General features: G+C 56.8%; 1 protein-coding gene across 1 annotated transcript in view; it reads right to left on the bottom strand.

The window, feature by feature from the left end:
* Positions 1–459: 459 nt before the first annotated feature.
* RIPOR3 (RIPOR family member 3) overlaps positions 460–23,379 on the bottom strand; it is a 25,081-nt gene continuing 2,161 nt past the window's right edge. The window contains exons 2-21 of the mRNA XM_054723906.1: positions 18,371–18,517; positions 17,210–17,288; positions 15,136–15,159; positions 14,775–14,828; positions 13,934–14,083; positions 13,656–13,719; positions 13,278–13,321; positions 13,014–13,139; positions 12,781–12,926; positions 12,057–12,186; positions 10,181–10,753; positions 7,864–7,994; positions 7,313–7,436; positions 6,514–6,649; positions 5,765–5,926; positions 4,975–5,136; positions 4,283–4,485; positions 3,239–3,322; positions 1,803–1,893; positions 460–1,419 (exon numbers count right to left, since the gene is read on the bottom strand). Coding sequence (XP_054579881.1) covers positions 1,316–1,419; positions 1,803–1,893; positions 3,239–3,322; positions 4,283–4,485; positions 4,975–5,136; positions 5,765–5,926; positions 6,514–6,649; positions 7,313–7,436; positions 7,864–7,994; positions 10,181–10,753; positions 12,057–12,186; positions 12,781–12,926; positions 13,014–13,139; positions 13,278–13,321; positions 13,656–13,719; positions 13,934–14,083; positions 14,775–14,828; positions 15,136–15,159; positions 17,210–17,288; positions 18,371–18,517 — 2,734 coding nt within the window. The 3' untranslated portion in view covers positions 460–1,315. The remainder of the gene's footprint in view (positions 1,420–1,802; positions 1,894–3,238; positions 3,323–4,282; positions 4,486–4,974; positions 5,137–5,764; positions 5,927–6,513; positions 6,650–7,312; positions 7,437–7,863; positions 7,995–10,180; positions 10,754–12,056; positions 12,187–12,780; positions 12,927–13,013; positions 13,140–13,277; positions 13,322–13,655; positions 13,720–13,933; positions 14,084–14,774; positions 14,829–15,135; positions 15,160–17,209; positions 17,289–18,370; positions 18,518–23,379) is intronic.

The following is a 23,379-nucleotide window of genomic DNA, read 5'->3' as shown; positions in this document are numbered from 1 at the left end:
ACACAGTACCCACTGTGGCGGCCAGGATGGTGGTGCCACACCCACGGTCACTTCCATCTGTTTCACATACCAGAAAATGGCATCTAAGCTTTTATGAAGAGGTGCAATGCCAGTGTGGAAAAAAAATAACTAAGTTTGTGACTTTGGAACAGAAATCAGATGGGGCCAAAGGCCAGGCAAAGGCCATACCTCATGGCGTCTGGGGAGCCTGACGAGAATCCAAGGGCACACTGCCTTTCCTACGCCTACTTCTGTGGGAGAACCCGCTCTACGGTGTCACACTGGAGCAAGTGCACCTGGGGACAGGAGGGGCAACTTCCCCAGCGGGATGCTTGAAAACAACCACTATTTACTTTTTTCAGGTAAAATGAAACACCAATAAAAATTGTTCTTTTTAATTGAAATTTCAGAAAGTTCAACATATAAACAAATCAAATAAATACTAAGTTAAATCGAAAAACACAAAATATATATAGGAAATTAAATGAGAATGTTTAAGTTACAAAGTTCTCTGATGCCATTGTTGATAGCCACATGCACACCCCAGGTTATCTCAACATCATTAACACAATAGCTCAGGACACATTTGAGTCACTTTGTGTCTTTAAAACAACATGCTGTTCAGTGAAATCTTTCTTCACACCAACTATGGCATCTGAAGCAATTTATTTACTAGGCCCTAAGTTGACTTGCTTCAGAAGTGGGATTTCATTTTGTTTAGTGAAGTCACAGTGAATGCTTTTACTGACGTGATAGTCGAGGCTTCTGCTTTCCTTAGTGCTCTTGAACATGGTGGAAAGAAGGTCCATGGGCAGCAGACTGCCACCGGGCATTTGGGCCACAGCTCAAAGGTTAAGAGCTGAATCAGAACCCCTGGCTCTGTGCAGTGGAAATTACTCGACCCACCGCACTCTTTCCTTATCAAGCTCATAGGCCTGCCGGCCTCCTCAGTCCCAGTATTTGTTGAGCCAGAGGTGCTGAGCCAGCTGACTTGCAAGGAGACAAGGTCACCTTGGAGCCTTTTATTCCAGGCCTCAACTCCATAGCATGGCTGGCACTTTATCCTGGGGAACAGATTCTCAAAGCCAAAAGCTGATAGGTTGGTTGAAGTGGCTCGGCCCGTGTGCTCCTATACAAAAGTCCCACTTGTGCCCTGGGGCTTTATAACTGATCTCAGACTCAGGGAGCAACTCTGGCCAGATCACACTTCAGGGGCGCACACAGCATGCCCCCATCCACAGCTCAGCCCCTGTGTCAGGACTGGGCAGCAGCAAAAACAAAGATGCCAGCTTTGAGCTCATCGGCTGAGATTTTTTTAAAATATTGTGATTTCAACATCTGCCTCCTGGAAAAAGGCTTCTTCTCTTTGTTCTAAGCGAAGTTTGTCCATTTTCTCAAAAGCAAAGCGTCCTTTTTCACCTGCAATGTTAAGATGATTTGTCACTAGATTGTTCCCTGCCTTGGATGGCCTTACAAATTACTGACACCTGGGTCTCAGGGGCCGGGGGGCATTGGGGTGCCAACTCGTGCCTCGCCCTTATGTCCAAGACAGAGCCTATTGAATCTTGTCCCTTACATCTGCTTTTATTCCCAAGAAACATAAACTGACGTTTAAGGAGGAAATAAAGCATTTCTTGCCACCTTAACCATGAAGGAAACCTGCCTTGGCCAAATGCAGTTAAACGGTTGCTAACAGTGGCCATCTCATGTGCTAATTTGCATCTTTTGAGAGCCGGCCGGGGCTGCTCCAGCACAACCTTGCTAAGGGCCCACTGCACATAACAACTGATGCTGTACTTTACCGAATGACAGCGTGGCTTCCCGGGCTGCTGCCCTCACGGCCTCCAGGTCAGATTGGCACAGGCCAGCAATCTGATCAATGCTTTCGATGCCCTGCTTAGGAAAAAGAGGATCCATTAGGAGACTTTTTATTATTATTACTGATTTCAGAGAAGAAGGAAGAGGGGGAGAGAGAGAAACATCACTGATGAGAGAGAATCATTGATTGGCTGCCTCCTGCATGCCCCCTACTAGGGATTGAGCCCACAACCTAGGCATGTGCCCAGATTGGGAATCAAACCGTGACTTCCTGGTTCATAGGTTGACGCTCAACCACTGAGCCATGCTGGCGGGGCCATTAGGAGACATTTTAGGTAGCAGGTAGAATCTACTTGTAGAAGCCTGCAGGACCAGCCCTCGCATGGTCTGGGGCCCGATTCCTTTTCTGAAGGCTCTGGGCTGCTCTTGTGGCCTCCGGTTCATCCGAAGCACCATTGCAAGGGTCTCATTTTTCAGTCCTGACACCTGCCAGCAAATAGGCCACTAGCATTGATGTATGGACAGCTGGCAAGCCCATCTTGAAAATGTGAAGACCCGATGCCCTCTGGACCTTTCTACCTCCCTGGTCTCCCAACCATTCCCTCCAGGTCAGACTAGGAGAGGGGCAATCAGGGCCTCCAATTCAGGACCCCTGACCCCAGGCTGCTCTCCAGGGCCAAGGAACAGAGTGCACTTCAGCACCCTTGACTGGGTACCCTGACTGGCTATTTGATTATAACCAAACCATTCCAGAGTGAATGGGGTGTTTAATCTGTGCGGGACTATTTTTCACCTAGTAAATTGCCATTTAAATGAGAATTCTAGATGCAATGAGGTTGAAGCTTTGTGCACAAAAATGCTTATAATGACATTTACAGTAAATGGATAATGAACCTAAATTTTCTACAATAAGAGTAGGGGAGTAGGTTAAATTAAGGTGTAACTTCAATAGATCCTTTATAAAAAAATTCCAAGGCATTACCAGTCTAACAAAAAGTAATTTTGTTCACTGTTTTTAAACTATAATACCAATTTTCAGTGCCCACACATACCCACAAGCAAAAAGGACATACACCAAAATGTCAGTAGTTTCCTCTGTTAGGATGATGGATAATTTACATGGTGTTGTACACTCTTTTTCCTCTGCAATGAGCTTTTAGAAATTTTTAATCAAGGATATTAAAGCATATGATGCAAGAGTTCAGAAGTGAATTCCTGGAGCCACCTGCGCTTCATCAGAGGCAAAGCAAATGCTCACGGCTGGTGGGGCTGCGGCAGCTCCTCTGAGACCAGCTCTGCAGCTCCTTTTTTGTCAGCAGTGATTTTTTTTTTATTATCTTTTTGGTCCTGGTGGGAAAGTTTTGAACTAACTTGAACACAAGCAGGCTTCTCCATCACCGTGAGGACAGGTTGGACTCACCCTGAGATGTTTCAGTGCCATGCATGCCGCTTGCTGGAGTTTTGCATCATTCTCGGTCAGGGCGTTGGTGTAGAAAAGCAAAGCCTGGGAAATAAGGCTGCTGTGAATGAAGGGGGGAGGGTGCCCAAAGCAAAGTCCACGGTGCCCACGGCTGATCCTCCAATTGCTGACAGTAAGTCAAGCCCTTACCTTTTTCTAAACAAAAATCAGGCCATGATCCATTCATTAATCTTTGGGTCAGGTGCAAAGTCCCGAGATGTACACTACAGTACTGAGCTCTCTAAAAACACTGGTCTGGTGGTAACCGAATGAAGAAAGCTCTTTTTGTCTAATGTCTACAAAATGCATTCTGGAACTGCTGTCTAGAGGAAATGCTAACGCAGGATCGGATGTTTAGCCGGACAAGAGAACTGAACACACAGACGGAAAAGCATCTCCCCTTCATCACCCTCTTCCAGTCACAGCTCTGCCCCTGCCCCCTTGGTCACATGACCATGGCCAAGTCACTTCCTCTGGAAAATAAAGTTGGCACTTGCTTCACAAAATTGTTGTAAGCACTTGGGGATGTGCCTGGCCCTCAGCGAGCCCGAGACTATAGTAAGGCCCCAATATTGCCCTCCTCGGGGGCTGATATCTTAAATCTAGAATAGTCACAGGTCCAGGAACCTAAAAGGCATAGGGGGTCCAATTTCTTGGTTTTCAAAAAATGGACTGAACACAACCAACCAGCGACATATTAATTGCAAGTAAATGAGGATGACCACTGGAATTCCAAGAAACATGCAAGTGACACCTCAAAGACCAAATAGCTAATGTTGCTTTAGAAACACTGAGGTGAGGGAGGTGTGTGGCCTGTGGTTCCCCCCAGGGCTGGTGCTGCCGATGGCGATGGCGTGAGGAGAGCTCTGTTCACGTTTGGAGCACCCTAAATCCAAATACCACGCAGCCCCCATCACACACACCTTGGTCTTTTCCGAGAGAGAGAGCCTCCCTCCACCTCCCCACACCCACGGCCAGGAGGCCGCCACCTCCCCTCATACATACCTTTTCCCGAAAGCTCTTGTTCTTGGCTGCGCTGGCCAGAGACGCGCTGGCCGCCCTGCACACCTTTGGAGGCCCGTCCAGCTGGAGCAGCGCCCAGGCCCGTAAGGTCTGGGGCAGGGGCTGGAGCTGGCCCAGCCGCTTCCCCTGCAGCTTCCTGATGGCCTTGGCCCGCCCCGTGCACTGCAGCTCCTCCACGAGGGTTACTGGAAGAGACGGGAGAAGTGAGCCCGGGGTCCCCTGTGATGGCGGCTGGGCTGTCCGGCTGCAGGTTAGTTTGGCCGTGGCATTAGCCATGGAGAAGCGAATCCCAGATCAAGCCCATGTGGTCACCAAGGCCCATCTGGACTGGCTTCAGCGGGGCCTCCTGGAATCTCTAGGAAGGCTTTCTAGCAAGGTTCCAACTCCGCCCTGGAAACTGATACAGCCCCGGCCCGGACTTCAGGGCCGCAGGCCAGTGGAGCCTCCCATCATACCCAGCTGTGACTTCTGCTCTGTGCTGAGACAAGTCTTCTTCCCCTAGAGCTAATCTCATCCCAGGGGCTGAACGGAGTCTCATTAAATTGGGGTTCTTAAAGGAACAGCTGGAGCGGAAAGATGCCGTGGTGCTTCCAAGCTGGCTTCCGGGAGCTGGGACAGAGGCCCCGGGGTGGAGTCCCTTTGCGGTTGCCTGTGGCCACGCTCCCAGCCCCTACCTTCCTTGGTGAGCTGGGCAAAGTGCTTCTCCAGGTCCGAGACACTCTGCCTCTGCAGGTAACTGTGAAACTGGAACCAGGTGACGGTCTGTTCCTCGGGGAGGCCGGCTCCGGGGAGCAGCCCGCTGCAGCTGACCACCTGCTCCAGGAGCCGGCGGCACACTGGCAAGGAGACACAGGACGGGGCTGAGAGACACACAGACCTCGCCCCCAGGAGCTTCTTAGCTGGCGGGGCCAGGTCAGCTCACAGGCTTTCTGAGGGCATGTGGGTGGGGGTCCCTCCCTGCACCGCCTGTGCCCGGGGAAGGAGGGTGCTCCAGGTGGGGTCGCAGGCCCGGGCGTGGGCGGTCTCGGGGGGCACATTCCCGTGACTGGGGCCAGGACTGGGACTATGCAGGCAACTGAGCAGCCCAGGTGTGGTCAGAGCTGCTGACAGCCAGCCAGCGTCTGGAGCATGAGTGTCACCTCCAGCTGTGAGCAGGAAATGCTCTGCCTTCTGAACCCACCCTGCGGGGCAGATAAAGGCTTGCCTACCTTCCATGAAGGTTCTTTCTTAGCCCTTCAAGGTTCTGGTGGAAGCCATGGAATCTGCCCCAGGAGAAGGCCCAGCCCACTAATGTCTGCAGGGTCACAAGCCCCTCCCTCTCCCCAGCAGGAGGAGGTGTTTGCAGTCATGTCACGCTTGATGCCATGAAGACACTCGGGTGAGGCCTGCTGTGACATCACTGAAGCCGGATGCAGATGCGGGGGGGGGGGGGGGGGGTTTGGGGGCGGGGAGGAAGGGAGTTACCTATTTCCAGTTGTCCCGGGTACTTCCCCCTGACTCTGTGCAGGAACGCTTTCTTGAGCTGGTTCAGTAGCGTGGCGGCGGGGCAGGCCAGGACCCCGCCGGGCTCCGTGCACCCTCTCCACAGCCTCAGGCAGCCCTTCCTCCGTGCGGCCTGCGGAAGGACTGAGAGCCCAGGCTCAGACCCACTGCGCGGAAGAGCGAGCACAGGCCCCAAAGGTCTCCCTCCACTGGGACTTGAGGTCGGAAGCTGAGGGGTGACATGCAGTGTCCTTTTCCCACGCTCCACCGTGCCAGAGAGAGGACAGGCGGCTTCAGCTCTAAGCACCTCACCCGGGTCACCAACCACAGTCCTCACAGCAGCCCGGGGGCGACTACTGTCACCAGCCTGTCCTTGTGGACAAGAGGAGACCCCGGGGCAGAGGCCGGTCTGGGGTCACAGCTGCTGTTTATGTGAGCGCATGCTGTGTGCCTAGAGTGTGTCCTGAGGGTTCCTTCACTGACCCATTGCCCAGATGGGGAAGCTGAGGCTCCGAGGCCCAGAGTCACACCGCTGACCACAGACCAGGTGCCTCTTCCTCCCAGGCTGTGTGGCCCCCCCTTCCCGCCCCCACAGTGTCTGAGCCCAGTCCAGCCGGACCCCCCGGCTCCCGTTAACTCGGGGCATCAGGAAGGGAGACGAGGCTCGCCTGCACCGCAGCCGGTCCCTTTGTGCCATTCACACGAGCAGCCAGTGGGGGGCAGTTACTTACTCTCTTCAACAGACGTCGCCTCTCTGACCTTCTCAAAATCCAGCATAGACAGAGTCTCCAGGACCTGCTTTTGCTGTGCAACTTCTTCCAGAAGGCTCTCCTGGACCATCCTCGACAGATTAGGAGAGGCCAGTTTCTGGGAAGCAACCCGTGTGCTCCAGGTTAGCACGGACACGCCCTCTGATGTCAGTCGTCACGACCGTGGCCCTCACCTGCCCCGGGCCCATCCTTCCTGTCCCTGTGGAGGCTCCGTGGCTGTCACCTGGGAGTCCCCCTTCACCAAGGTGGCTGAGACACCGGGTCCAGGCTGCAGCTGCCACGGGCTGCCTTTGCCACCAGAAGGGACCAGCCTGCCTGGAAGTAAAGCCACCCACACAGGAAAGCAGAGCTGAGAGAAGGAGAGGCCCAGTCAGGATGGCATTTGAAACCCTGGATCCAGCCGGGCCTGAAGCCCACCTCTGGGCTTGTCAGTTCTATGAGCCAATACATTTTCTCTTTAGGTTGAGCCCGTTTGGATTGCAGTTCCGGCTTCTACGACTGAAGGCATCACAGCCACTGCCTTTGATTCAGGGCTGGGCTGCAGAAGAACCACATGGCTCCACCCAGGCCTGGCCGGAAGCTTCCCCAGGGGAACCTCCTCGATCTCAATGGCTTTCAAGGTGCGGGCCTCTGGCCCCTGCACCATGCTCCCTGCCACCTTGAAGGTCAGCCCTTTGCAGAGAACTCCCCACCCCACCGGGCCCCCTGGCCAGTCCCTCCCTCTCCGCCTCACCCCCCCCTGCGCCAGGCCCCTTGGCACCTGCAGCAGAGCCTTGCAGACTCGGAGGTGGACCGTGAGCAGCGTGTCCAGCTCGGGGGCACCAGCCGTGAGCTCCCTGGATGACTCTTTCAGTGACGGTGGTGGGGGCCGGGTCCTGTCCTTTCTGAGTTGAGTGGAGAGCTGGGTGACCATCTGGTTAGGGGAGAGGGAACCCTCCCTCCCTGGGGAGCTCTGACCAGGGAGACCAGGGTGCTGAGGTAGCTGAGGGTGGATGGCTATGCGGAGGGGTCAGGAGCAGTGACTGCTGCGTGTCAGGTCAAGGTTAGAGGCTCTACTGTGTCCTCCATCATTATTTTTTAAGATTCAAAAGAAGTCCATGGCTCGGAACAGAAAGCTCAGGGCTGGGCTGAGCTGTTCTCCTTCACTGGGGACCTGCTCTGTATCAGGCAGTGGGCATGTGGGGGTAGAAGGGGGGGCACAATAAATAATCAGAATAAATACCAATCGGGCAGTGGGAGACATAGCAGGAGGCTGACAGGAAGGAAGGAGCTAAGGCTGGTCACCTGGTCAGTGCTGGCGGGAGCACTCACCGGGGACCCTGGGGACCCCCAAAAAGGGACAGCTCGTGGGGGGCAAAGTCGGCGTTGAGGAAGGCGAAGCTCTCCAGGATGCATTCCATCAGGCTCTCGGCCGAGCTGTGCTCCCGGCGGCCTCCGCGGGGCTGTGGACGGAGCAAGACCTCAGGGCAGCCTTCCCCACTCACCCCATCTAGCACCCCCACCTTAACGGCGTCCCCCAAGTGGGCGATGGGCACGGGGGCACAGCACTCCCCGAGCACCTTCCCGAGTGGCCTGTGACAAGGTGTGGTGCAAAAGCTCAAGGGAGACAGATCTTAAAAGTCTCAACTGGGCACAGACGCCCACGGGAACAGGGCAAGAGGCAGGAGGGAGGGAGGGAGTGAGGACCATGCGAAGTAGGAGAGGGGGTGCCCTCCCCGGAGAGGCCAGCGGCTGCTCCAGCTGGCACCTGCCACTTCGGACCGTGGGGCCAGTGTCGCCAGATCGTTCAGTTTTCTAAGGAAAGCTGGAAACCTAGATTGTGTGGGAAGCTGCCCCATTTTTAAATATTGACAACTGATTTCAAATTAGTGTTAAAATGTGGTGTGAGTCAGGCCAAACACCTCTTCAGGAGTGCAAAGGTGTCTGCGGATTGCAGGGAGGTGGGGAGGAGAGGAGGCGGGAGGCCGCGCTGACGGAGGGGTCCTGTCCGGTGCACGTCGGAGCGCTGCCCCTGCTCCGTCCTCAGAGCCTCCTGGTGGCAGGTCTGAGCATGCGTGCGGTTCCCGGTCTCCGCGGTGGTCTATAAAGTCTCCGCGACCCTGGCTTCTGATCTGGAACCACTGCTCCTCGGGGAAACGCTGAAGCTTCGAGCCTCTGGTCACATTTTCATCAGTGGCCAGTATGTAACCTTGTTTATGTGTGTTTCTGTTTAAAGACACCTTACTTATTGTTTATTCCTAAATGAATTCAAGCCGAATACATGAAACTCACGCCTAACCCACGTATGTTCTCCGGGAGGCACATCACTGCCCTCTGCGCTTAGGACACTAGCCAGCACTTCAGCCCAGCCCCGGGGGCCTTTAAAACAGTACAGTCACCAAAAAAGCACAAAAATAGAAAAAAACGTAGCACTAAATAGACTACAAAGAGGACACACCTACAGTGAGGGAGCTGACATCAGTGACTCAGCGTTTCTGTCACTCGGAGCCTGACAGAACCATGAGTATTGATTTGGGCTATAAATACGTTTTTGCAAGTAAATGAATTCACAAAAAGAGAATCCATGAATAATGAGTACATATGTAAACACACACATGTATACACACACACATGTATACACACATACATGTGTGTGTATAATTCCTCTTTAAAAAGTCAACCTAAAAACCATAGTCTGTAGTCATTTTCATTCTTCTAACTGGGTTCGCAAAAAAAAAGAAGAGTTCCTCAAGATGTTTAAAATTATTGCCTGATGCAGTATGATTTTAAGATTTTTATGTGAAGTATAATTTTTCAAATTTCAGGTGACAAGCTGCATGCTTCCTGCGAGATTGTTCTACCAAAAAATGCTGTTAAGAAATTGGAAAAAAAACATTCTTTTTCTTCTTCTTTTTCTTGAAATCTTCAGGCAGGCCCATAACAGTGGTAAATAGTGAACATTTTTTTTTTATGTTACTAGATAGAAAATCCACCTTTCTTTCCCCTGCACTGATTTGTAATGTTGGGGGTGGGGAAGGAATAAAACAAAACAGGTTTTTGTAGGGAGCCGTTAAGCTGTTTCAGCGCCAATGTGTGTTTTTATAAATTAATTGATGTATAAGTAGGTGCTGATGTGATACATTTTATTTTACATACATTTAAATTTATATAAGCCCCCAAAATCGTATAATCTGCCCAGGCCGGCACCTCTGAGAGCCACGCAAGGACAGCCCCTGGTGTGGGCCCTGTAAAGAGGTTTCGGGGGGGGGGGGGCGGGGGGGCGTTGCTGGGGACTTTCCACGGTGCCAGCTCTGGCCATGAGAACGCCCCAAGTTTGGGATTTCAGTGTCGAGCTGCTGCCTCACCTGCTCGGGTCAGAAGATGTGAGATGGGGCTGGGTTCTGGCTGGATGTGGAGCAAGTTATTCACTCTGAGCCCCAACTTCCTCCCAATCCTCCTTCCAGCCCCATGAAGGCTCTTGTAATCCCCACTTGACAGACGAGCAAACTGAGGCCCAGAGAGGAGACATGCCTACCCTGGCGATGCAGAGGTGAGAGCGGCTGCCGGCCCAGGCGGCTGCCCCAGAGCCCAGTGCCCGGTGTTACACCCTCGGCAGAGCAGGGCTGCTGCCTCCAAAGAGCGGACATACCTTCAGCCGGTCCCTGAAGCTGAGGACCTGGTACTCCAGCTCCTGGAGCCGGGGCTGGGCGGGGTCTGTGCACCTCAGTAAATCCAGGACCTCCTGCAGGGGCCTCTCCAGGGTCACCCCAGGCCCATCCACTCTGTCCCCGGTTTCTCCTTCATCGTGGTCGTTCTGGCTGCCCGGCATCGTATGGTTGTGGAGTGGGGAGCCCCGTGGCAGGTTGGGGCTCTCGACTCCCAAATTCCTCCAGCCAGGCCGCTCCACAAATGCGCCTCCTGACAGGTGGACCATCTCTGGCAGGAGGCCCAGGGATGGGGAGTCCTCCTGAGCCTCCTCTTCAGTGGAGGTGTTGGGGCCAATGGCCAAGGGCAGGAACCCCACGTCCGAGGTGGATGCTGACGTGCTGGTCTCGGTGTCTCGGGGGTCCTCAGAGCTGAAGGAGTCCATCTCAGGCAGCTCCTGACTCCGGCTGCACAGGCCAGGGCCCCGCAGGTCGCTGTCGGACAGGTAGCTGAGGATGGAGGTGGCCCTTGGACTGCCCAGCAGCAAGGCCTGCTGCGCTGGCTGCTGCAGGACGGACTGGAGAGGGGGACACAGGACCAGCCTCACTGGCCACCCCAGGCACCACAGCAAGGCCCCGGAGGGGCTCCCCCGACAGACACTCGCTCTGCATACCCACGTTCTCCGGATGACTGAGGTCCACCAAGCTGACTCGGAGGTGCTGGTAGCACCCAGCATCCTCTCTGCTCTCACCCCTCATCCTCTCTAACTCACACCTTCCAAGCCGCAGAGGCCTCCTTGCTGTTTCTCACACTCTCCAGATTCATTCACACATTCCCACCTCAGGGCCTTTGCACTGACTGTGCTTCCTGCCAAAGAATGTTCTGCTTTATTTCCCGCGGTCTTTCTGCCCCTCAGGCAGACAGTGCTCCCTGAGGGCACAGTCTTCACCTGCCTGCAGAGGAGCCTGGCATATAGTTTTGAGTGAAATGCATGGCGGAAGGAAGGACCTGACACACAATACGCGTAAGTGCTCATTGCATAGAAACAGCAGCAGCTCGTCATTAAATTAAGCACTTGGTGTTTCACGCCCTGTTCTGAGGGCCTTGGAGTCCTGCCTTATTCCTCCCTCACACCCCCAGTCTCCAAAAGCATCACCAGGTTAAAAAGGCTGCTATGGATTAAAAGATGGAGAAAAAGACGCGTCTGCTCCCAGATGGTATAGAGCAGTGGTCGGCAAACTCATTAGTCAGCAGAGCCAGATATCAACAGGACAACGATTGAAATTTCTTTCGAGAGCCAAATTTTTTAAACTTAAACTTCTTCTAACGCCACTTCTTCAAAATAGACTCGCCCAGGCCATGGTATTTTGTGGAAGAGCCACACTCAAGGGGCCAAAGAGCCGCATGTGGCTCACGAGCCGCAGTTTGCCGACCACGGATATAGAGTGTCTCTAGAAGGGTGTGAAGTTGACAATGACCCTAAGATCCCTGGAGGTCAGAGGAAAGAGATGTTTTACTGTGTAGTATGTCAAGGTATTACTGACTGGAAATACATTCAGTTTAAAATAAATAAATTGGAAGCCATGCCATGGTCAGGGTGACAGAACCATCCAGAAAACCTTATTCAAGGTATCCAGGAGAACCAACCAAGTCGAGCAGTCCCCCCCCCCCGCCTCCCCGAATAAAGGGGCCAGCATCAAGGAAGAAAAAGTACAGAAAAACACCCAGATAACCCAAAGCAAGGGAGGCTGAACCCAAAGCTTGCTACATCGAGAGGAGCCAGGCTGCCCAGCCCAGTCCCACATGCGGCCCCGGGAAGTCACCCCCACCACCAGTCCCAGCAAGACCTCCGCGGCCCTGCCCCGGCGCGGCCCACTCACCAGGTAGTACCTCTCCCGGAAGCTGGGGGTGCTCGGGGGTGTCCAGTTGTACAAGGAGCTCTTCCTGCTGCCCACAGAGAACTTGATTGTGGGGCTGGGTGACACCAGGAAGCTCTCAGTATCAAACGGGCTGGAGGGGAGAGACCGCCAGGGTGTCACTGATGCCTGGAGGACACTCAAGCCCGTCCAGGGCCAGGGGACCGAAGGGGATGGAGGCCTTGCCCGGGGACTCCAGGTCCACATTCTCAACCTTCTTAACCGTCTCTCAGACACCCACCACCCTGCGGGCCCTTAGCCAGATGGCAAGGGGCAGTGACTGGCCACCACTCATGTGAATGGATCCCTCATCTGTACAGGGCACCATCCCAGAAGGACCTCTGGGCCAGTCCCAGTCACAGTAAGGCTGGGGCCTCTGGAGCAAGGAGGTCTGGGTACAGCCTCCCGGCCCGAAGCGACCTGCTCCCTCTCATTTGCACAAAGGCCTGGCTAGAGGTGTCTGGAGCCCAGCCCGACCACCAGGGCCCGTGACTCAGGCCCTGTGGGCACCTCGTGGGAGATGAGGGCAGAAATGCCCACAAGTGGATGCTACAGTGTGGTCAGGCCACCAGGGGGAGCCAGCGAGACCCACCGGGCAGGCTCTGGGTGTGCATCCCTCCAGGTAGGAATTTGGGGCTGGCCCTGGGGAGGGGCAGCAGGGCAGGGAGCCAGGCTGGCCCCTACTCACTTCCACAGCACCTCCAGCTGCAGCTTGATGGTGCCCAGCTCTGTGATGTCCACCACGATGACCTGCGGCCGGGTCGTGAAGAAGTCGGTGATGTCACACGTCACTGTGCCCACCGCCAGGGAGCTCAGGCCACGCAGCTCTGTCACCTGGGGGTGAGGAGTGGTGGGTGGTGTCTGAGCTGAGCCTCCGCAGGCCCTGGCCCTGCCCCTGCCCCTGCCCTAGGCCCCACCCACCTTGATCTCCAAGTTCTCGTGCAGGGTGGGGATGAAGGCCTTCTCCTCCTCGTCCCAGGTCTGGCTGTCGTCAGACTCGATTCGGCCCTTCAGCTTCCAGCGCTGGCGGCCCAGGCGCATGAGCACCTGAGGGCGAGGGCCATGAAGGGGTGGGTCAGCTGCCCCAGGTGGATGCCCCCACTTGCCACCTGCATGGGGGCCCTCCCTGCCAGGTGGGGCCCTGGGGCCCCAAGGCCTGGCAGGAACCCGGGAGTATGGCCATACCTCATACTGGTCTCCTGGACAGAGGCGTGCGTAGCCCACCAAGCCTGGAACACAGAGATGGGCTGAGCTCTGTCCTCCGCTGCCCCTGCCCCATGGGTCACAGGCCCTCCCCTGCCTGAGTCTGGGAATCAGACTCAGAGATGAGCCATCATGATGGACAGAGATGAGCCATCATGATGGACAGGCCTGGACCCTCACATCCAACTCAGAGAGGGGCGGGACCTGCCTGAGGTCACATGTCACAGGAGTGCAAGCCCAGGGCTGGGCGAGGACCCCTGAATTCTGACCCACACCCCACCCTTGGCAGAAGTCCCCGGGCCCTCAAGAAGCCTGACACCCACTCAAAGCGGCTGCTGCCCACCGCCTCAGCCCCGTTACCTTTCATCCTGACGTGGAACTCGCCCAAGTGGACTTCCAGGGCCCCCTCTATGAGCCACATGTCCTGCAAAGCCCCACAGGATGGCTCAGCACCTGCCCGAGGCTGGGCCGGGGTGGGGTGAGAGGAGTGGGCTGGAGGGGGCAGAGGGCAGGGAGGAGGGGCACACACAAACCCTGCCAGTCAGAGGCTGGTGGGCAGACCTTCCTCAGGGCCCAGGGCACCCCCTAATGCTGGGCCTGGCCCCCACTGCCCTCTGGCGCCCCGGCTGGCGGCCCACCTCGGTGCACTCCTGCAGGCTCCGGCCCAGCTCCTGCAGGCTCTCCCGGGAGGCGCGGCTGGGCGGGCACCGGGAGAAGGCCTGCTGCATGTTGGAGGCGCCGTCTCGCAGGCGGCACTGGATGCAGTAGCCCTCGTAGAGCTCGTCGACCTGCGGGGGCACAGGGCGGTGGGTGCTGCCCACGCTGAGGGGCAGGGCCCAGACCTGCCGGTCACTCTCACCCTCTGGGAGAGGCTGCGCCTGAGCGAATGCCCCCACCCAGCCCCGATGGTGGCCACACGCTGCACTTGCCCCCGGCTCCCACAGCTCCCACAGGGGCAGGAACCCCGTCTGTCTCCTCCACTTCTATCCCAGCATCCGCAGTGGCTGGCAGGCAGTCAGTGCACCATGGAAAGGAGTGACCTGGACAGGCAATGCAGCCCTTCCCTCTCCCCGCCCAAGTTCTCAACAGGAAACAGGCAGGTGATACTCTGCCTACCCACTGGGCTACTGCGGGGAGGGGGCACGGGAGGGGGCAGGTAAAGCAAGATCATGGAAGAATTCAGGGACTTCAGATCCTACGGGACTTGCTGTGAGACCTTAGGTAATCCCTGTCCCTCTCTGAGCGTCCACTCTCCCATCTCTATAGTGGGCGCTCGGTCTCAACCTTCCCAGCCTCTCAGATGGAGCACGAGGTCTTCCTGGGCCCAGCGCCTGCAGTTCCCGCTCCCCTTGACTGCTCCAGCCTCAGCACCCAGAGCACCCGCCCCGCTCGGAGGGCCTCCTGGCTCCTGCTATCTGGTGGAGGCCGAGCGAGAACAGACCACCCAACCCCACCCTGAGACACCGGGCGCCAGCTGACCTTGCTGATGTGAAATTCCATCTTCCGGATGTGCCTCTCCACAGAGCGCGTTTGCTTCTCCCAGAAAAAGAGAAGAGGCTTTAAAAGTAGCCTGGACCGCCCCCCGCCAGGCTCGCCACCCTCCTTCAGGCCCGACACGGAGACCTGGGCTCAAAGCTAAGGCCAGCCCCTCACCACCCTCGAGGAAGGCTCATCGCCGGGCCTCAGTTTCCCCATTTGTAAAATGGGGAGGACCCCCAGGTACTTCTCCTAGAGGACGACCATAGGACGGAATCGGGGGAGCAAAGACACTATGCTCACCCGGCCAGGCCTAGCCGTGGCCGCCTGTTCACCACATGCTGATGGAGGCAGGCTCACTCACCTTGTCAAGGTCGTAATAGAAAGCCTGTGGGGGAGCAAAGGGGGAGGGGAGAGGTATCAGGGCTCTGGATGCTCCCCCAAGATCCAGGAGGCTACATCCCAGGGGCGCCTGAGCTCCGAGGACAGAAAGCCAGCAGCCACGCCACCCTCGGAGGCCCGTGGCCCGGGCGGAGGAAGAAGAGGGATTAGACGCGTGTGCTTTGGATGAGGCCGTTCTAAGCCTGGCTGTTCCCGGCTCTGTGTCCCGGGCAGTTACTCAGCCTCTCAGAGCCTCTATTTCCTCACGTTAAGCGGGATAGCCATCGCACCTACCCCTAGGCTTGCTGCGAAGAGTAAAAGACACAGCAAGCACTCGACAAAGTGGGGACCATGGCGATTTGACTGTTTAAGGGGTAACGTCAGCCATGATCAGAAGGATTGGGAGTGGGAGAGGCAGCCGGCACCACCAGTTCAGGCCTTAGGAAATGGCAAACCCAGACTGGTCCATCCACGCCAGGGGCCGGGGTGTCACCAATGAAAGGACTATGTCATCGGGGTGGGCAAACCTCTGCATCCATGTGGGAGGCGTGCAGTGGGTGCTGGGAAGGGCTGGGAACCGGGTGGGATCTTGCTAATGCCTCCTTCCTCCATCTGCGTGGCCTGCCCGCCCCCCAGGGGCAAGACCTGACTGAGCTGCCCATCTTTCCCTCCCCAAAGTGGCTGGCACACTACCGACCCCCAAGGTCTGCTGAGCTGGAGCTGGGATGCAGAGGGGCCACTTGATAGAAAGATTCGCGCCTCCCTCTCCTGTTTCCCAACCCCTGCTCTGGGCTTCGGCTGTGCAGGAGGGAGGCTGGAAAGCAGCTGGCCGGGGAGGAGCCCACAGGCAGCAAGGCCTCTCGGAATCCCATTAGGATAGAAGGGTGGGGTGGAGAAGTGGGGGTGGGGATTTCCCAAGACCGGAAAGGAAGAGCCTCCCGCTGGGAGGATGGCGGCCCTGAGGGGTGGAGCCTGACAGTGTGAGCAGATAAAACATCGAACACCAGCCCTGGTTGGTGTCCTCAGTGCTTAGAGCATTAGCCTTCGAACCCAAGGGTTGGGTTCAATTCCGGATTTCAGTCAAGGGCATACACCCAGGCACAGGTTTCTCATCTCAGTTTGTTTTTTTTTTTGTGTTTTTTTTGGGGGGGGAAGGGGTATGGGAGGCAACCAATTGATGTGGCTCTCTCACATCGATGTTTCTCTCTCTCTCTCTCTCTCTCTTTATCCTTCCTCTCCCTCCTTCCCTTCTACTCTCTCTAAAATCAATGGAAAAAATATCCTCCAGTGAGAAATAAAAAAAATATCAAATACCCAGTGACATTTATAGTTCCAATAAAGAATAAAAAAAAAAAAAAAAAGAATGGATAATATTTTTAAGTATAAGTATGTCCCAAAGATGCACAGGACATACTTATACTGAAAAGTTATTTGATGATTATCTAAAAATCCTATTTAACTGGGACACAATTTTTTTTTTCTTGAGTGTGTGTGTGTGTGTGTGTGTGTGTGTGTGTGTTTCTAAATCTGACTCTGCTAAGGGGGAAAATGGTAGCAAGAGCCCAGAGCAGATGAGTCTTTCCTAGACAGGCCCCCGGGCAGCCTCTAAGCCACAGCCCTCAAGGTGGCCGAAACCACAGAGGCCTGGACAGGAGGTCAGCACTGGGGCCTGTGACTGACCCTCGAGTCGATGCCTGACCCAATTTCTTGGCATCACATAAGCCACCCGACTGCAGGGCGCCCAGATGGCCCAGGTCTATAAGATAGGGCCTCTAAGACGCATGCCTCTGCACACACACCTGCCTTCGTTACTGCTAGAACCAAGGAGAGAATGGAGGTGAGTCCTCAGATGCCTGAACTCTGCCCATGGTGGGCGGGGAGGGGGGCTTCCCACCAGCCCCTAGGGTTAAATTCATCCCCCTGGAGAGCAAGTCCATTCCTTGGGGCTCTGAATTCCCGAGATTTGCACCCATGGTGCAGGCAAGGGGGTGAGGGAGGGCCCATCTTTGAACCCCAGTCAAGGCTGCCCCAGCGGGAAGGCGGGAGAGGGGTCTCACCAGCCTGGAATTCCTGTGGGTGTCCTTGTGGCGTCCTGACAGGTAATCCAGCTCGGCCTGCTGGACGCACAGGTGCTCCCTGCAAGGAGGACAAGGAAAAGGAGTTGGAAAAGGAACAAGAAGAGAAAAAGAAACAGGCCGATGACCGGTGTCCCGCAGTGCAGGCAGCCACGGCTGCCATGTGGAGACAGCTGTGGTCCTCTCAGCAGCCTCAGAGGGCAGAGGGCAGAGGGCAGAGCCACCCCACCCCCGCGAAAGCCGGGCCCCACCCGCCGGGCCTCCAGATCCCACACACAGTGGACCACGTGCCCGGCACTGTGAAATATGGGGAGCATCTCTGTTAATTCCCCAAACAACCCCACGAGCAGATTCTGCTCTGATTAACCCCATCTTAGAGATGGGCAAACGGACCCTCACAGAGTGCAGGTAACCCAGTGCAGGGTCACACAGCAGGGAACAGGCAGAGCCCAGGTCGGAAATGAGGCATCTCTGCGGAGGACAGTATCGTCCCCCCAGTCCCAGGGGAGGCCGGGGAGAGCGCGCCTCCCGCGTTGACAAGGGTGGTCGCCCTGCTGTCTGCAGGCCCAGGGCCAAGCCCCAGAGAGGGGCCTGGGAACCCACCTGGAAAGCACAGAGAAACCCAGGGCTGGGAGGGGACATCTCGTGTGGTGTTTTCCGGTCAAAGGGACTGGACAGGAAACCTGATGTTTGGCCTTGGGAGCTGGGGTGGGGCTCCCGCATAGAGTCGCCCGTGACACCGCTGTCTACAGGCGCTGCTCACTCAGAGGTTGGGCTCCTCAGGAAACGGATGCTCCTGACCCCAGACAAGTCTCAAACAGGCGGTCCTGGGAGGTGAGCGCCTTGCAGACAGGCGTCGCCCCTCCAGCACAGCCCCAGCTCCCACTGCCCCAGCTCCGGTGCGTCCTGGGAGGAGGGCAAGGGAGGCCTCCTGGGTGGCGTTGGCCCTGGAGGCCCACTCCCTGCTTCCTGGCCCTGGGATCCTGGAAAAGTTGCTCCTCGTCTTAATGAATAACCAGGAGCCCCCTCTGTGGCCTCTTACAGACAAGACCTGACCGTGTCCCCAGGGAGAGGCAGAGAGGAGCAAGCAGGCCAAAGGCCAAAAAGCCTGCTGTTTAAAGGCCACACACAGCCTGCCCTTACTTGAGGCCTCTCCTCAGCGCCTCGAAGATCTTCCGCACTTGCTGCGTCTTGGAGTCCGGGCAAACAGACCCCTTCCGCAGCGTGCCGTACATCTTGGAGGATTTGGCAGGTATGCGGGACCTCACCGAGTTCCTTTGGATGGACTTTCTGTGAGAAGAAATTAGGGCGGGGGGCGGGGGGCGGGGGTCAGAGCAGGAGTCTGGACAAAGTCTTCCCCAGGGGCAGGCACTTTGGGAACCGCGGCCAGAGCCGAGCCCGCTCCTTCCACCAAGCTGCGTGGTCGCAGGGAAGTTGCTAAGACGCTCTGGGCCTAAGTTTCCTCCTCTGTAAAATGGAGTTTGGGATTTTAGGGTTAAAAGAATACTACTACTATTGCCGAAACCGGTTTGGCTCAGTGGATAGAGCGTCGGCCTGTGGACTCAAGGGTCCCGGGTTCGATTCCGGTCAAGGGCATGTGCCTTGGTTGCGGGCACATCCCCAGTGGGGGGTGTGCAGGAGGCAGCTGATCGATGTTTCTCTCTCATCGATGTTTCTAACTCTCTATCCCTCTCTCTTCCTCTCTGTAAAAATCAATAAGATATATTTTTTAAAAAAAAGAATACGACCACCAATAACAACCTGATAGGAGAGATTAACTGACAGTGAGAAATACGGGTACAATCAAGCAGCGCAAACGCCAGGGCTCTCTGTTCCGCACGCTTCGTCAACGCAGGCAAAGCAACGCTGAGGGCCAACTCACAGTGCTGTGGTGCACCCATGGGTGGGCACCCGTTGGCTGTGCTGCCCGGCACCCATCCAGCTCGATTTTCCTTTGGGTGACCCGCCCCCCCCAGCCCCGCTCTTTATACATGTCGTTTGGAAGGAGGTGGCCTGACAAATCAACACACACACATGCGTATACACACATGCACATGAACACGCGTACATGGGCACTCGCAGACAAGCCCATGCCCTACGCCTGGGTTAGCCATTATATTCCACTCCCCTGGCCCAGGGAGAGGCATGGGAACCGAGTCTGGCCAATAACTCTGTGGCAGAGCTGGGACCCAAACCCAAATGCGGGCAGAGCCTCAGCCTGGGCTCTGACCCACACAGCTGGGAGGGGACACAGGGTTCTCAGGGTCCTCAGAATCCCCGGAGGGCTGAGGCTCAGGCTGCTGACAGCCCTCCCTCCCCTCCCCTCCCCCCCCCCCCCCACCCCACCAGAGTTTCGGGTTTAACAGTCTGGGCCTGAGGATTTGCATTTTAATGTGTTTCTGATGCTGCCTGTCGGTCCACGGACCACACTCTGAGGAGCACAGTCTTAGGGGAGTCACTGTTTCTGCTTCACTCGGGAGACACCCTTTGCTAGAAACCCGGCTCCATGTCCCCCTGGGAGCCCTCACCGTCTGCTGCATTTTTAAGGTCTAAAATCAGGGGCTCGGGACTAATTCATTCGTTCAAACACTCACAGAGCAGGGCTTTCCCCCGGAGAGGTGCCAGCGTCCCACGCTCGAGGGCTCACGGTCCGGGGGAGAGAGGGGGGGGGTCTGGAGAGCCAGGCGGGGGTGGGGGTGGGGGCAAGAGGAGCACAGCTCATGCTCCTTCTCCAGGCCTACGAGAAGGGCCACCGGGCCACGCCGGGCCCCGGTCTCCCGGAGACTCAGCAGGCGGCCGGGCTGTATTTCCAGCCCAGCCAGATGCTGCACATTCCACGCACAGACGCAGACACCTGCTGCTGCCTCACAGAGAGCAGCTGTCCTGCCACCCTGCTGACAGGGACCAAGCCCCAAGACCCATGGTTTCCCTCTGGCTGCATTTACAAACCAACACGCCAGAAATGCAGACCGCAGGCCCTGCCCGGCGTGCTGAGAGCTGGCCTCGGAGGATGCTACAGCAAGGAAGGGTCTGGAATCCCACCCTGGACGCTCAGGGGCCTTGCCAAGCTGGTAGGACTCACGCCCCTGGTCAGCGGCCCATATTCAAATCCCAGCCCCAGAGGTCACAGGTATTTAACCGGAGCCGCAGTTTCCCCATCTGTCAAAGGGGGGCACTAAGAGTGCTTCCCCACGGAGTTATTAGATGCTCATTCATTCAACAAATATTTAAATTAGCACCTATTGTGCACCAGGCACCGTTTTAGGGGGTGGGGGTACAACAGTGACCAACACAGACAAACCCCTGCCCCTGTGAGCTGCTGAGCCAGCTGGGGGACACGGTGGGAAGTGGTAACAAGGGCAGGCTCCAGAGACAGGCACCAGGGCCTCCATCCAGCTCCCCCACTTTCACGCTCCCACACTTTCACGCTCCCCCACTTTCACGCTGTGTGACCTTGGGTAGGTTACTGAACCTCTCTGTGCCTTAGTTTTCTCATCTATAAAATGGGAACCAGAGGAAGGGTTACCATGAGAGTTGCGTGAGTTAATAAGTGTAAAGGGCTTCAAGCAGTGCCTGGCAAGAAATGCTATGTATGTGTCCAAGTTAAGTAAGATCATTTTTAAAATCCTGTCTCAGAGGATGCTTAGCGCCAAGGGACAAAATGAAGGCAGGCTAACGAGTTTAAGTGGGACAAGCAGGGACAGCTCCTCCAATCAGGTGATGTTTCAGTGAGGTTCGTGCACAGAGCACTGGGCACAAAGCCTGTTACATGAGTGCTCATCCCTGTACCTGCTGCTGCCGAGATCCACCTGTGGCACGTGACACTTCCCAGCGGCCAAGAAGGGGCTGTACGCCCTCCTCCCTACCCCCCGAGGCACATCACCCACCTCTTGGAACAGACCCTCCACAAAGTTGCCATCTCCAGGCCGCAGGGACGGGCAGGGCTGCAGCCTCCAGAGAGGTGGGTTCCAGACAGGCTAGGGTCCCCGCAGGTGGCAGGCGGGCAGGGTGGGCCAGCAGCTTTGAGGTGGGAGCCACGCTCACCTGCCAGCTCCCAGGGGCCCACCGTCCCTGGCAGGCGTGCGCCCTCCGCCAGGCCCCCCTTCCATCCACCTGGCAGACCTCCTCACCCCGGCTGCTGTGGCTGTGCCTGGAAGCGCCCGCTCCCGGGGACGCTCTGAGCCCAGCGCTCCGAGGGCTGGCCCAGCCGGGAAGGCGACGCGTGTGCAGCCTCCGGATGGCGAAACTGGGCTGCACGTCTGGCCGGTGTCACAACCGCTGGGGCAGGGAGCGCCCTCTGGGGCGGATGTTTCGCCAGCTCTGGGCGGACTCAGTAAATATTAAACAGCCCCTGGCCAGCCAGACAAGATTCCAGACGGGCACATGCAACCCACTGGCCCAGCCCTCACGTGAGGCCGAGGGCAGTCCTGCCTGCCGCGTGAGGAAATACTTCGTCGGAGGCCCTGGTGCGTGGCTGCTGCAGATGCAGGCTCTGCAGGCAGGCAGGGCCCGAGCCGCACCTCCGTGTGACAGCAGGGAAGCTTCCTTTCCTCCCGTGTGCAGCGGTGCCAGGTGGGCAGGGTGATGACACACACGCACTTGGCACTCGCAAAGGTCAAACTGCTCTGCGTGCTTCCCGTGTTCTGGCCCATTTCTCCCGGCACACTCTCTGAGGTCCCCAAAGCCTGTGGCTCCACACGCACAGGACAGCGTGAGCGCCTCCGCCGTGTCCTCTCTCCAGCTCCTCGCCTTGAAAATCACAGGCTGCTGCTGAGCTATCCCGCCCACACGTCCCAGCCCTCCCAGCGGAGGAATTCCCAAGTTGGTGAGGACATTGCAGGGGCTCCTGGATCAGGAGGGTACCTGCCTGGCAGCCCAGAGGAGGGGAGCCCTGGCTGAGGAGGGGCAAGGGGTAAGAGCAGCCCTGCCTGTCAGTCAGGGCAGGATGGGACAGTGTCAGGGTCTTGCCTCCTCTTGTCCCCCCACCTTATTATATATGGCTTAGTTATAGCAACCATTCACACCTTAGTGTAAACTTCCCCCACCAGATTACTTCTTCAAGTGAACTCTGATTGTGGGATTAAAAGCCTGGTCCAGAGTCAAAGGGGTTTCAGGTGCCAGAGCAGGGGTGGGGGTGGGGGACATCTACCCACCCCACCGAAGTGGCGCCCTGCTCGCCTGCCCTGCGTCTGAGGTTATTTCACCGGACCTGTGCCAGCGCTCAGTGCTGTGGCGATGTGGCTGTGCTTCAGCCTGGTTGAATTACCTGGGAAATAAGGCCAGAGGTGAGGCCTGAAACCTGGTACAGGCTGTCCTGCCCCGGAGCCAAGGGTCCAGGCCCCTGGGAGTTGGTCAGAGATAGGAAGTTAAAAATAGCCGCACTTCTTCCCTATCATCGTGGGCAGCTTCTTCCTCACCCAGGCACGGGGGGACCACAGAGGCTGAGGCCACAGAGCCCACCGAGGCCAGGCATCCTCCAGAATTCCCCAAGGGGGGCTCCCAGGAGGAGGAGCCCCCCAAGATAGTTACAGCCAGCCGGGCCCTCTTTCTTGGACTAGGATGCAGGCCTGTCCCCCTCTTACCCTTGCTGCTGACCCCTGAGCCCTAGTGTCCGGGGTTGGATCCCCTCTGTCCTCTCCCTCCCAGAGGGCTGACCCCAGGAACCCGGGAGGGGTCAGCAAGAGGCTGGCATTGGCCTGGGGGGACAGTTCCCCCGTGGATGCCGGAAGTCCCGGGGCCCCCACAGGCCTGACGGGAGGGGAGTGGCAGGCAGGACTGGCTACAGAATTTGTGAGGCCCAGGCAAAGGAAAATGCAGAATTTCTAGATGGTGACAGCAGCGGGTTAAATCTATTCGAGGGGCCCTGAGCCGGTCTGCAGGCCCCTCCACATGGCAGTGCCTCTGGGTGATCACAGAAAGGCGACCTCCGGTGGACCAGCTCTGCGCCAGGGCACATAGCTTGAGGAGGTCGCACGGGCTGGAGGTGTCCTTAGCAGCCCTGACTACAGACCCCATGGTCTGGGGGACCCAGATGAAACCAGGAAGACGCAGCTCAGCTAGGACTCATTCAGTCAAGAAACAGCATCATTCTCTGGTCAGTTTACACTTAGCCTTTTAGCAGCATTTATGGAGTGCCTACTGTATGCCTTCCT

Source organism: Eptesicus fuscus, chromosome 12 (assembly GCF_027574615.1).
Source record: "Eptesicus fuscus isolate TK198812 chromosome 12, DD_ASM_mEF_20220401, whole genome shotgun sequence".
Lineage (NCBI taxonomy): Eukaryota > Metazoa > Chordata > Mammalia > Chiroptera > Vespertilionidae > Eptesicus > Eptesicus fuscus.
Note: the sequence above shows the minus strand (reverse complement) of the source record. Positions and strands in the feature narration are given on the sequence as shown.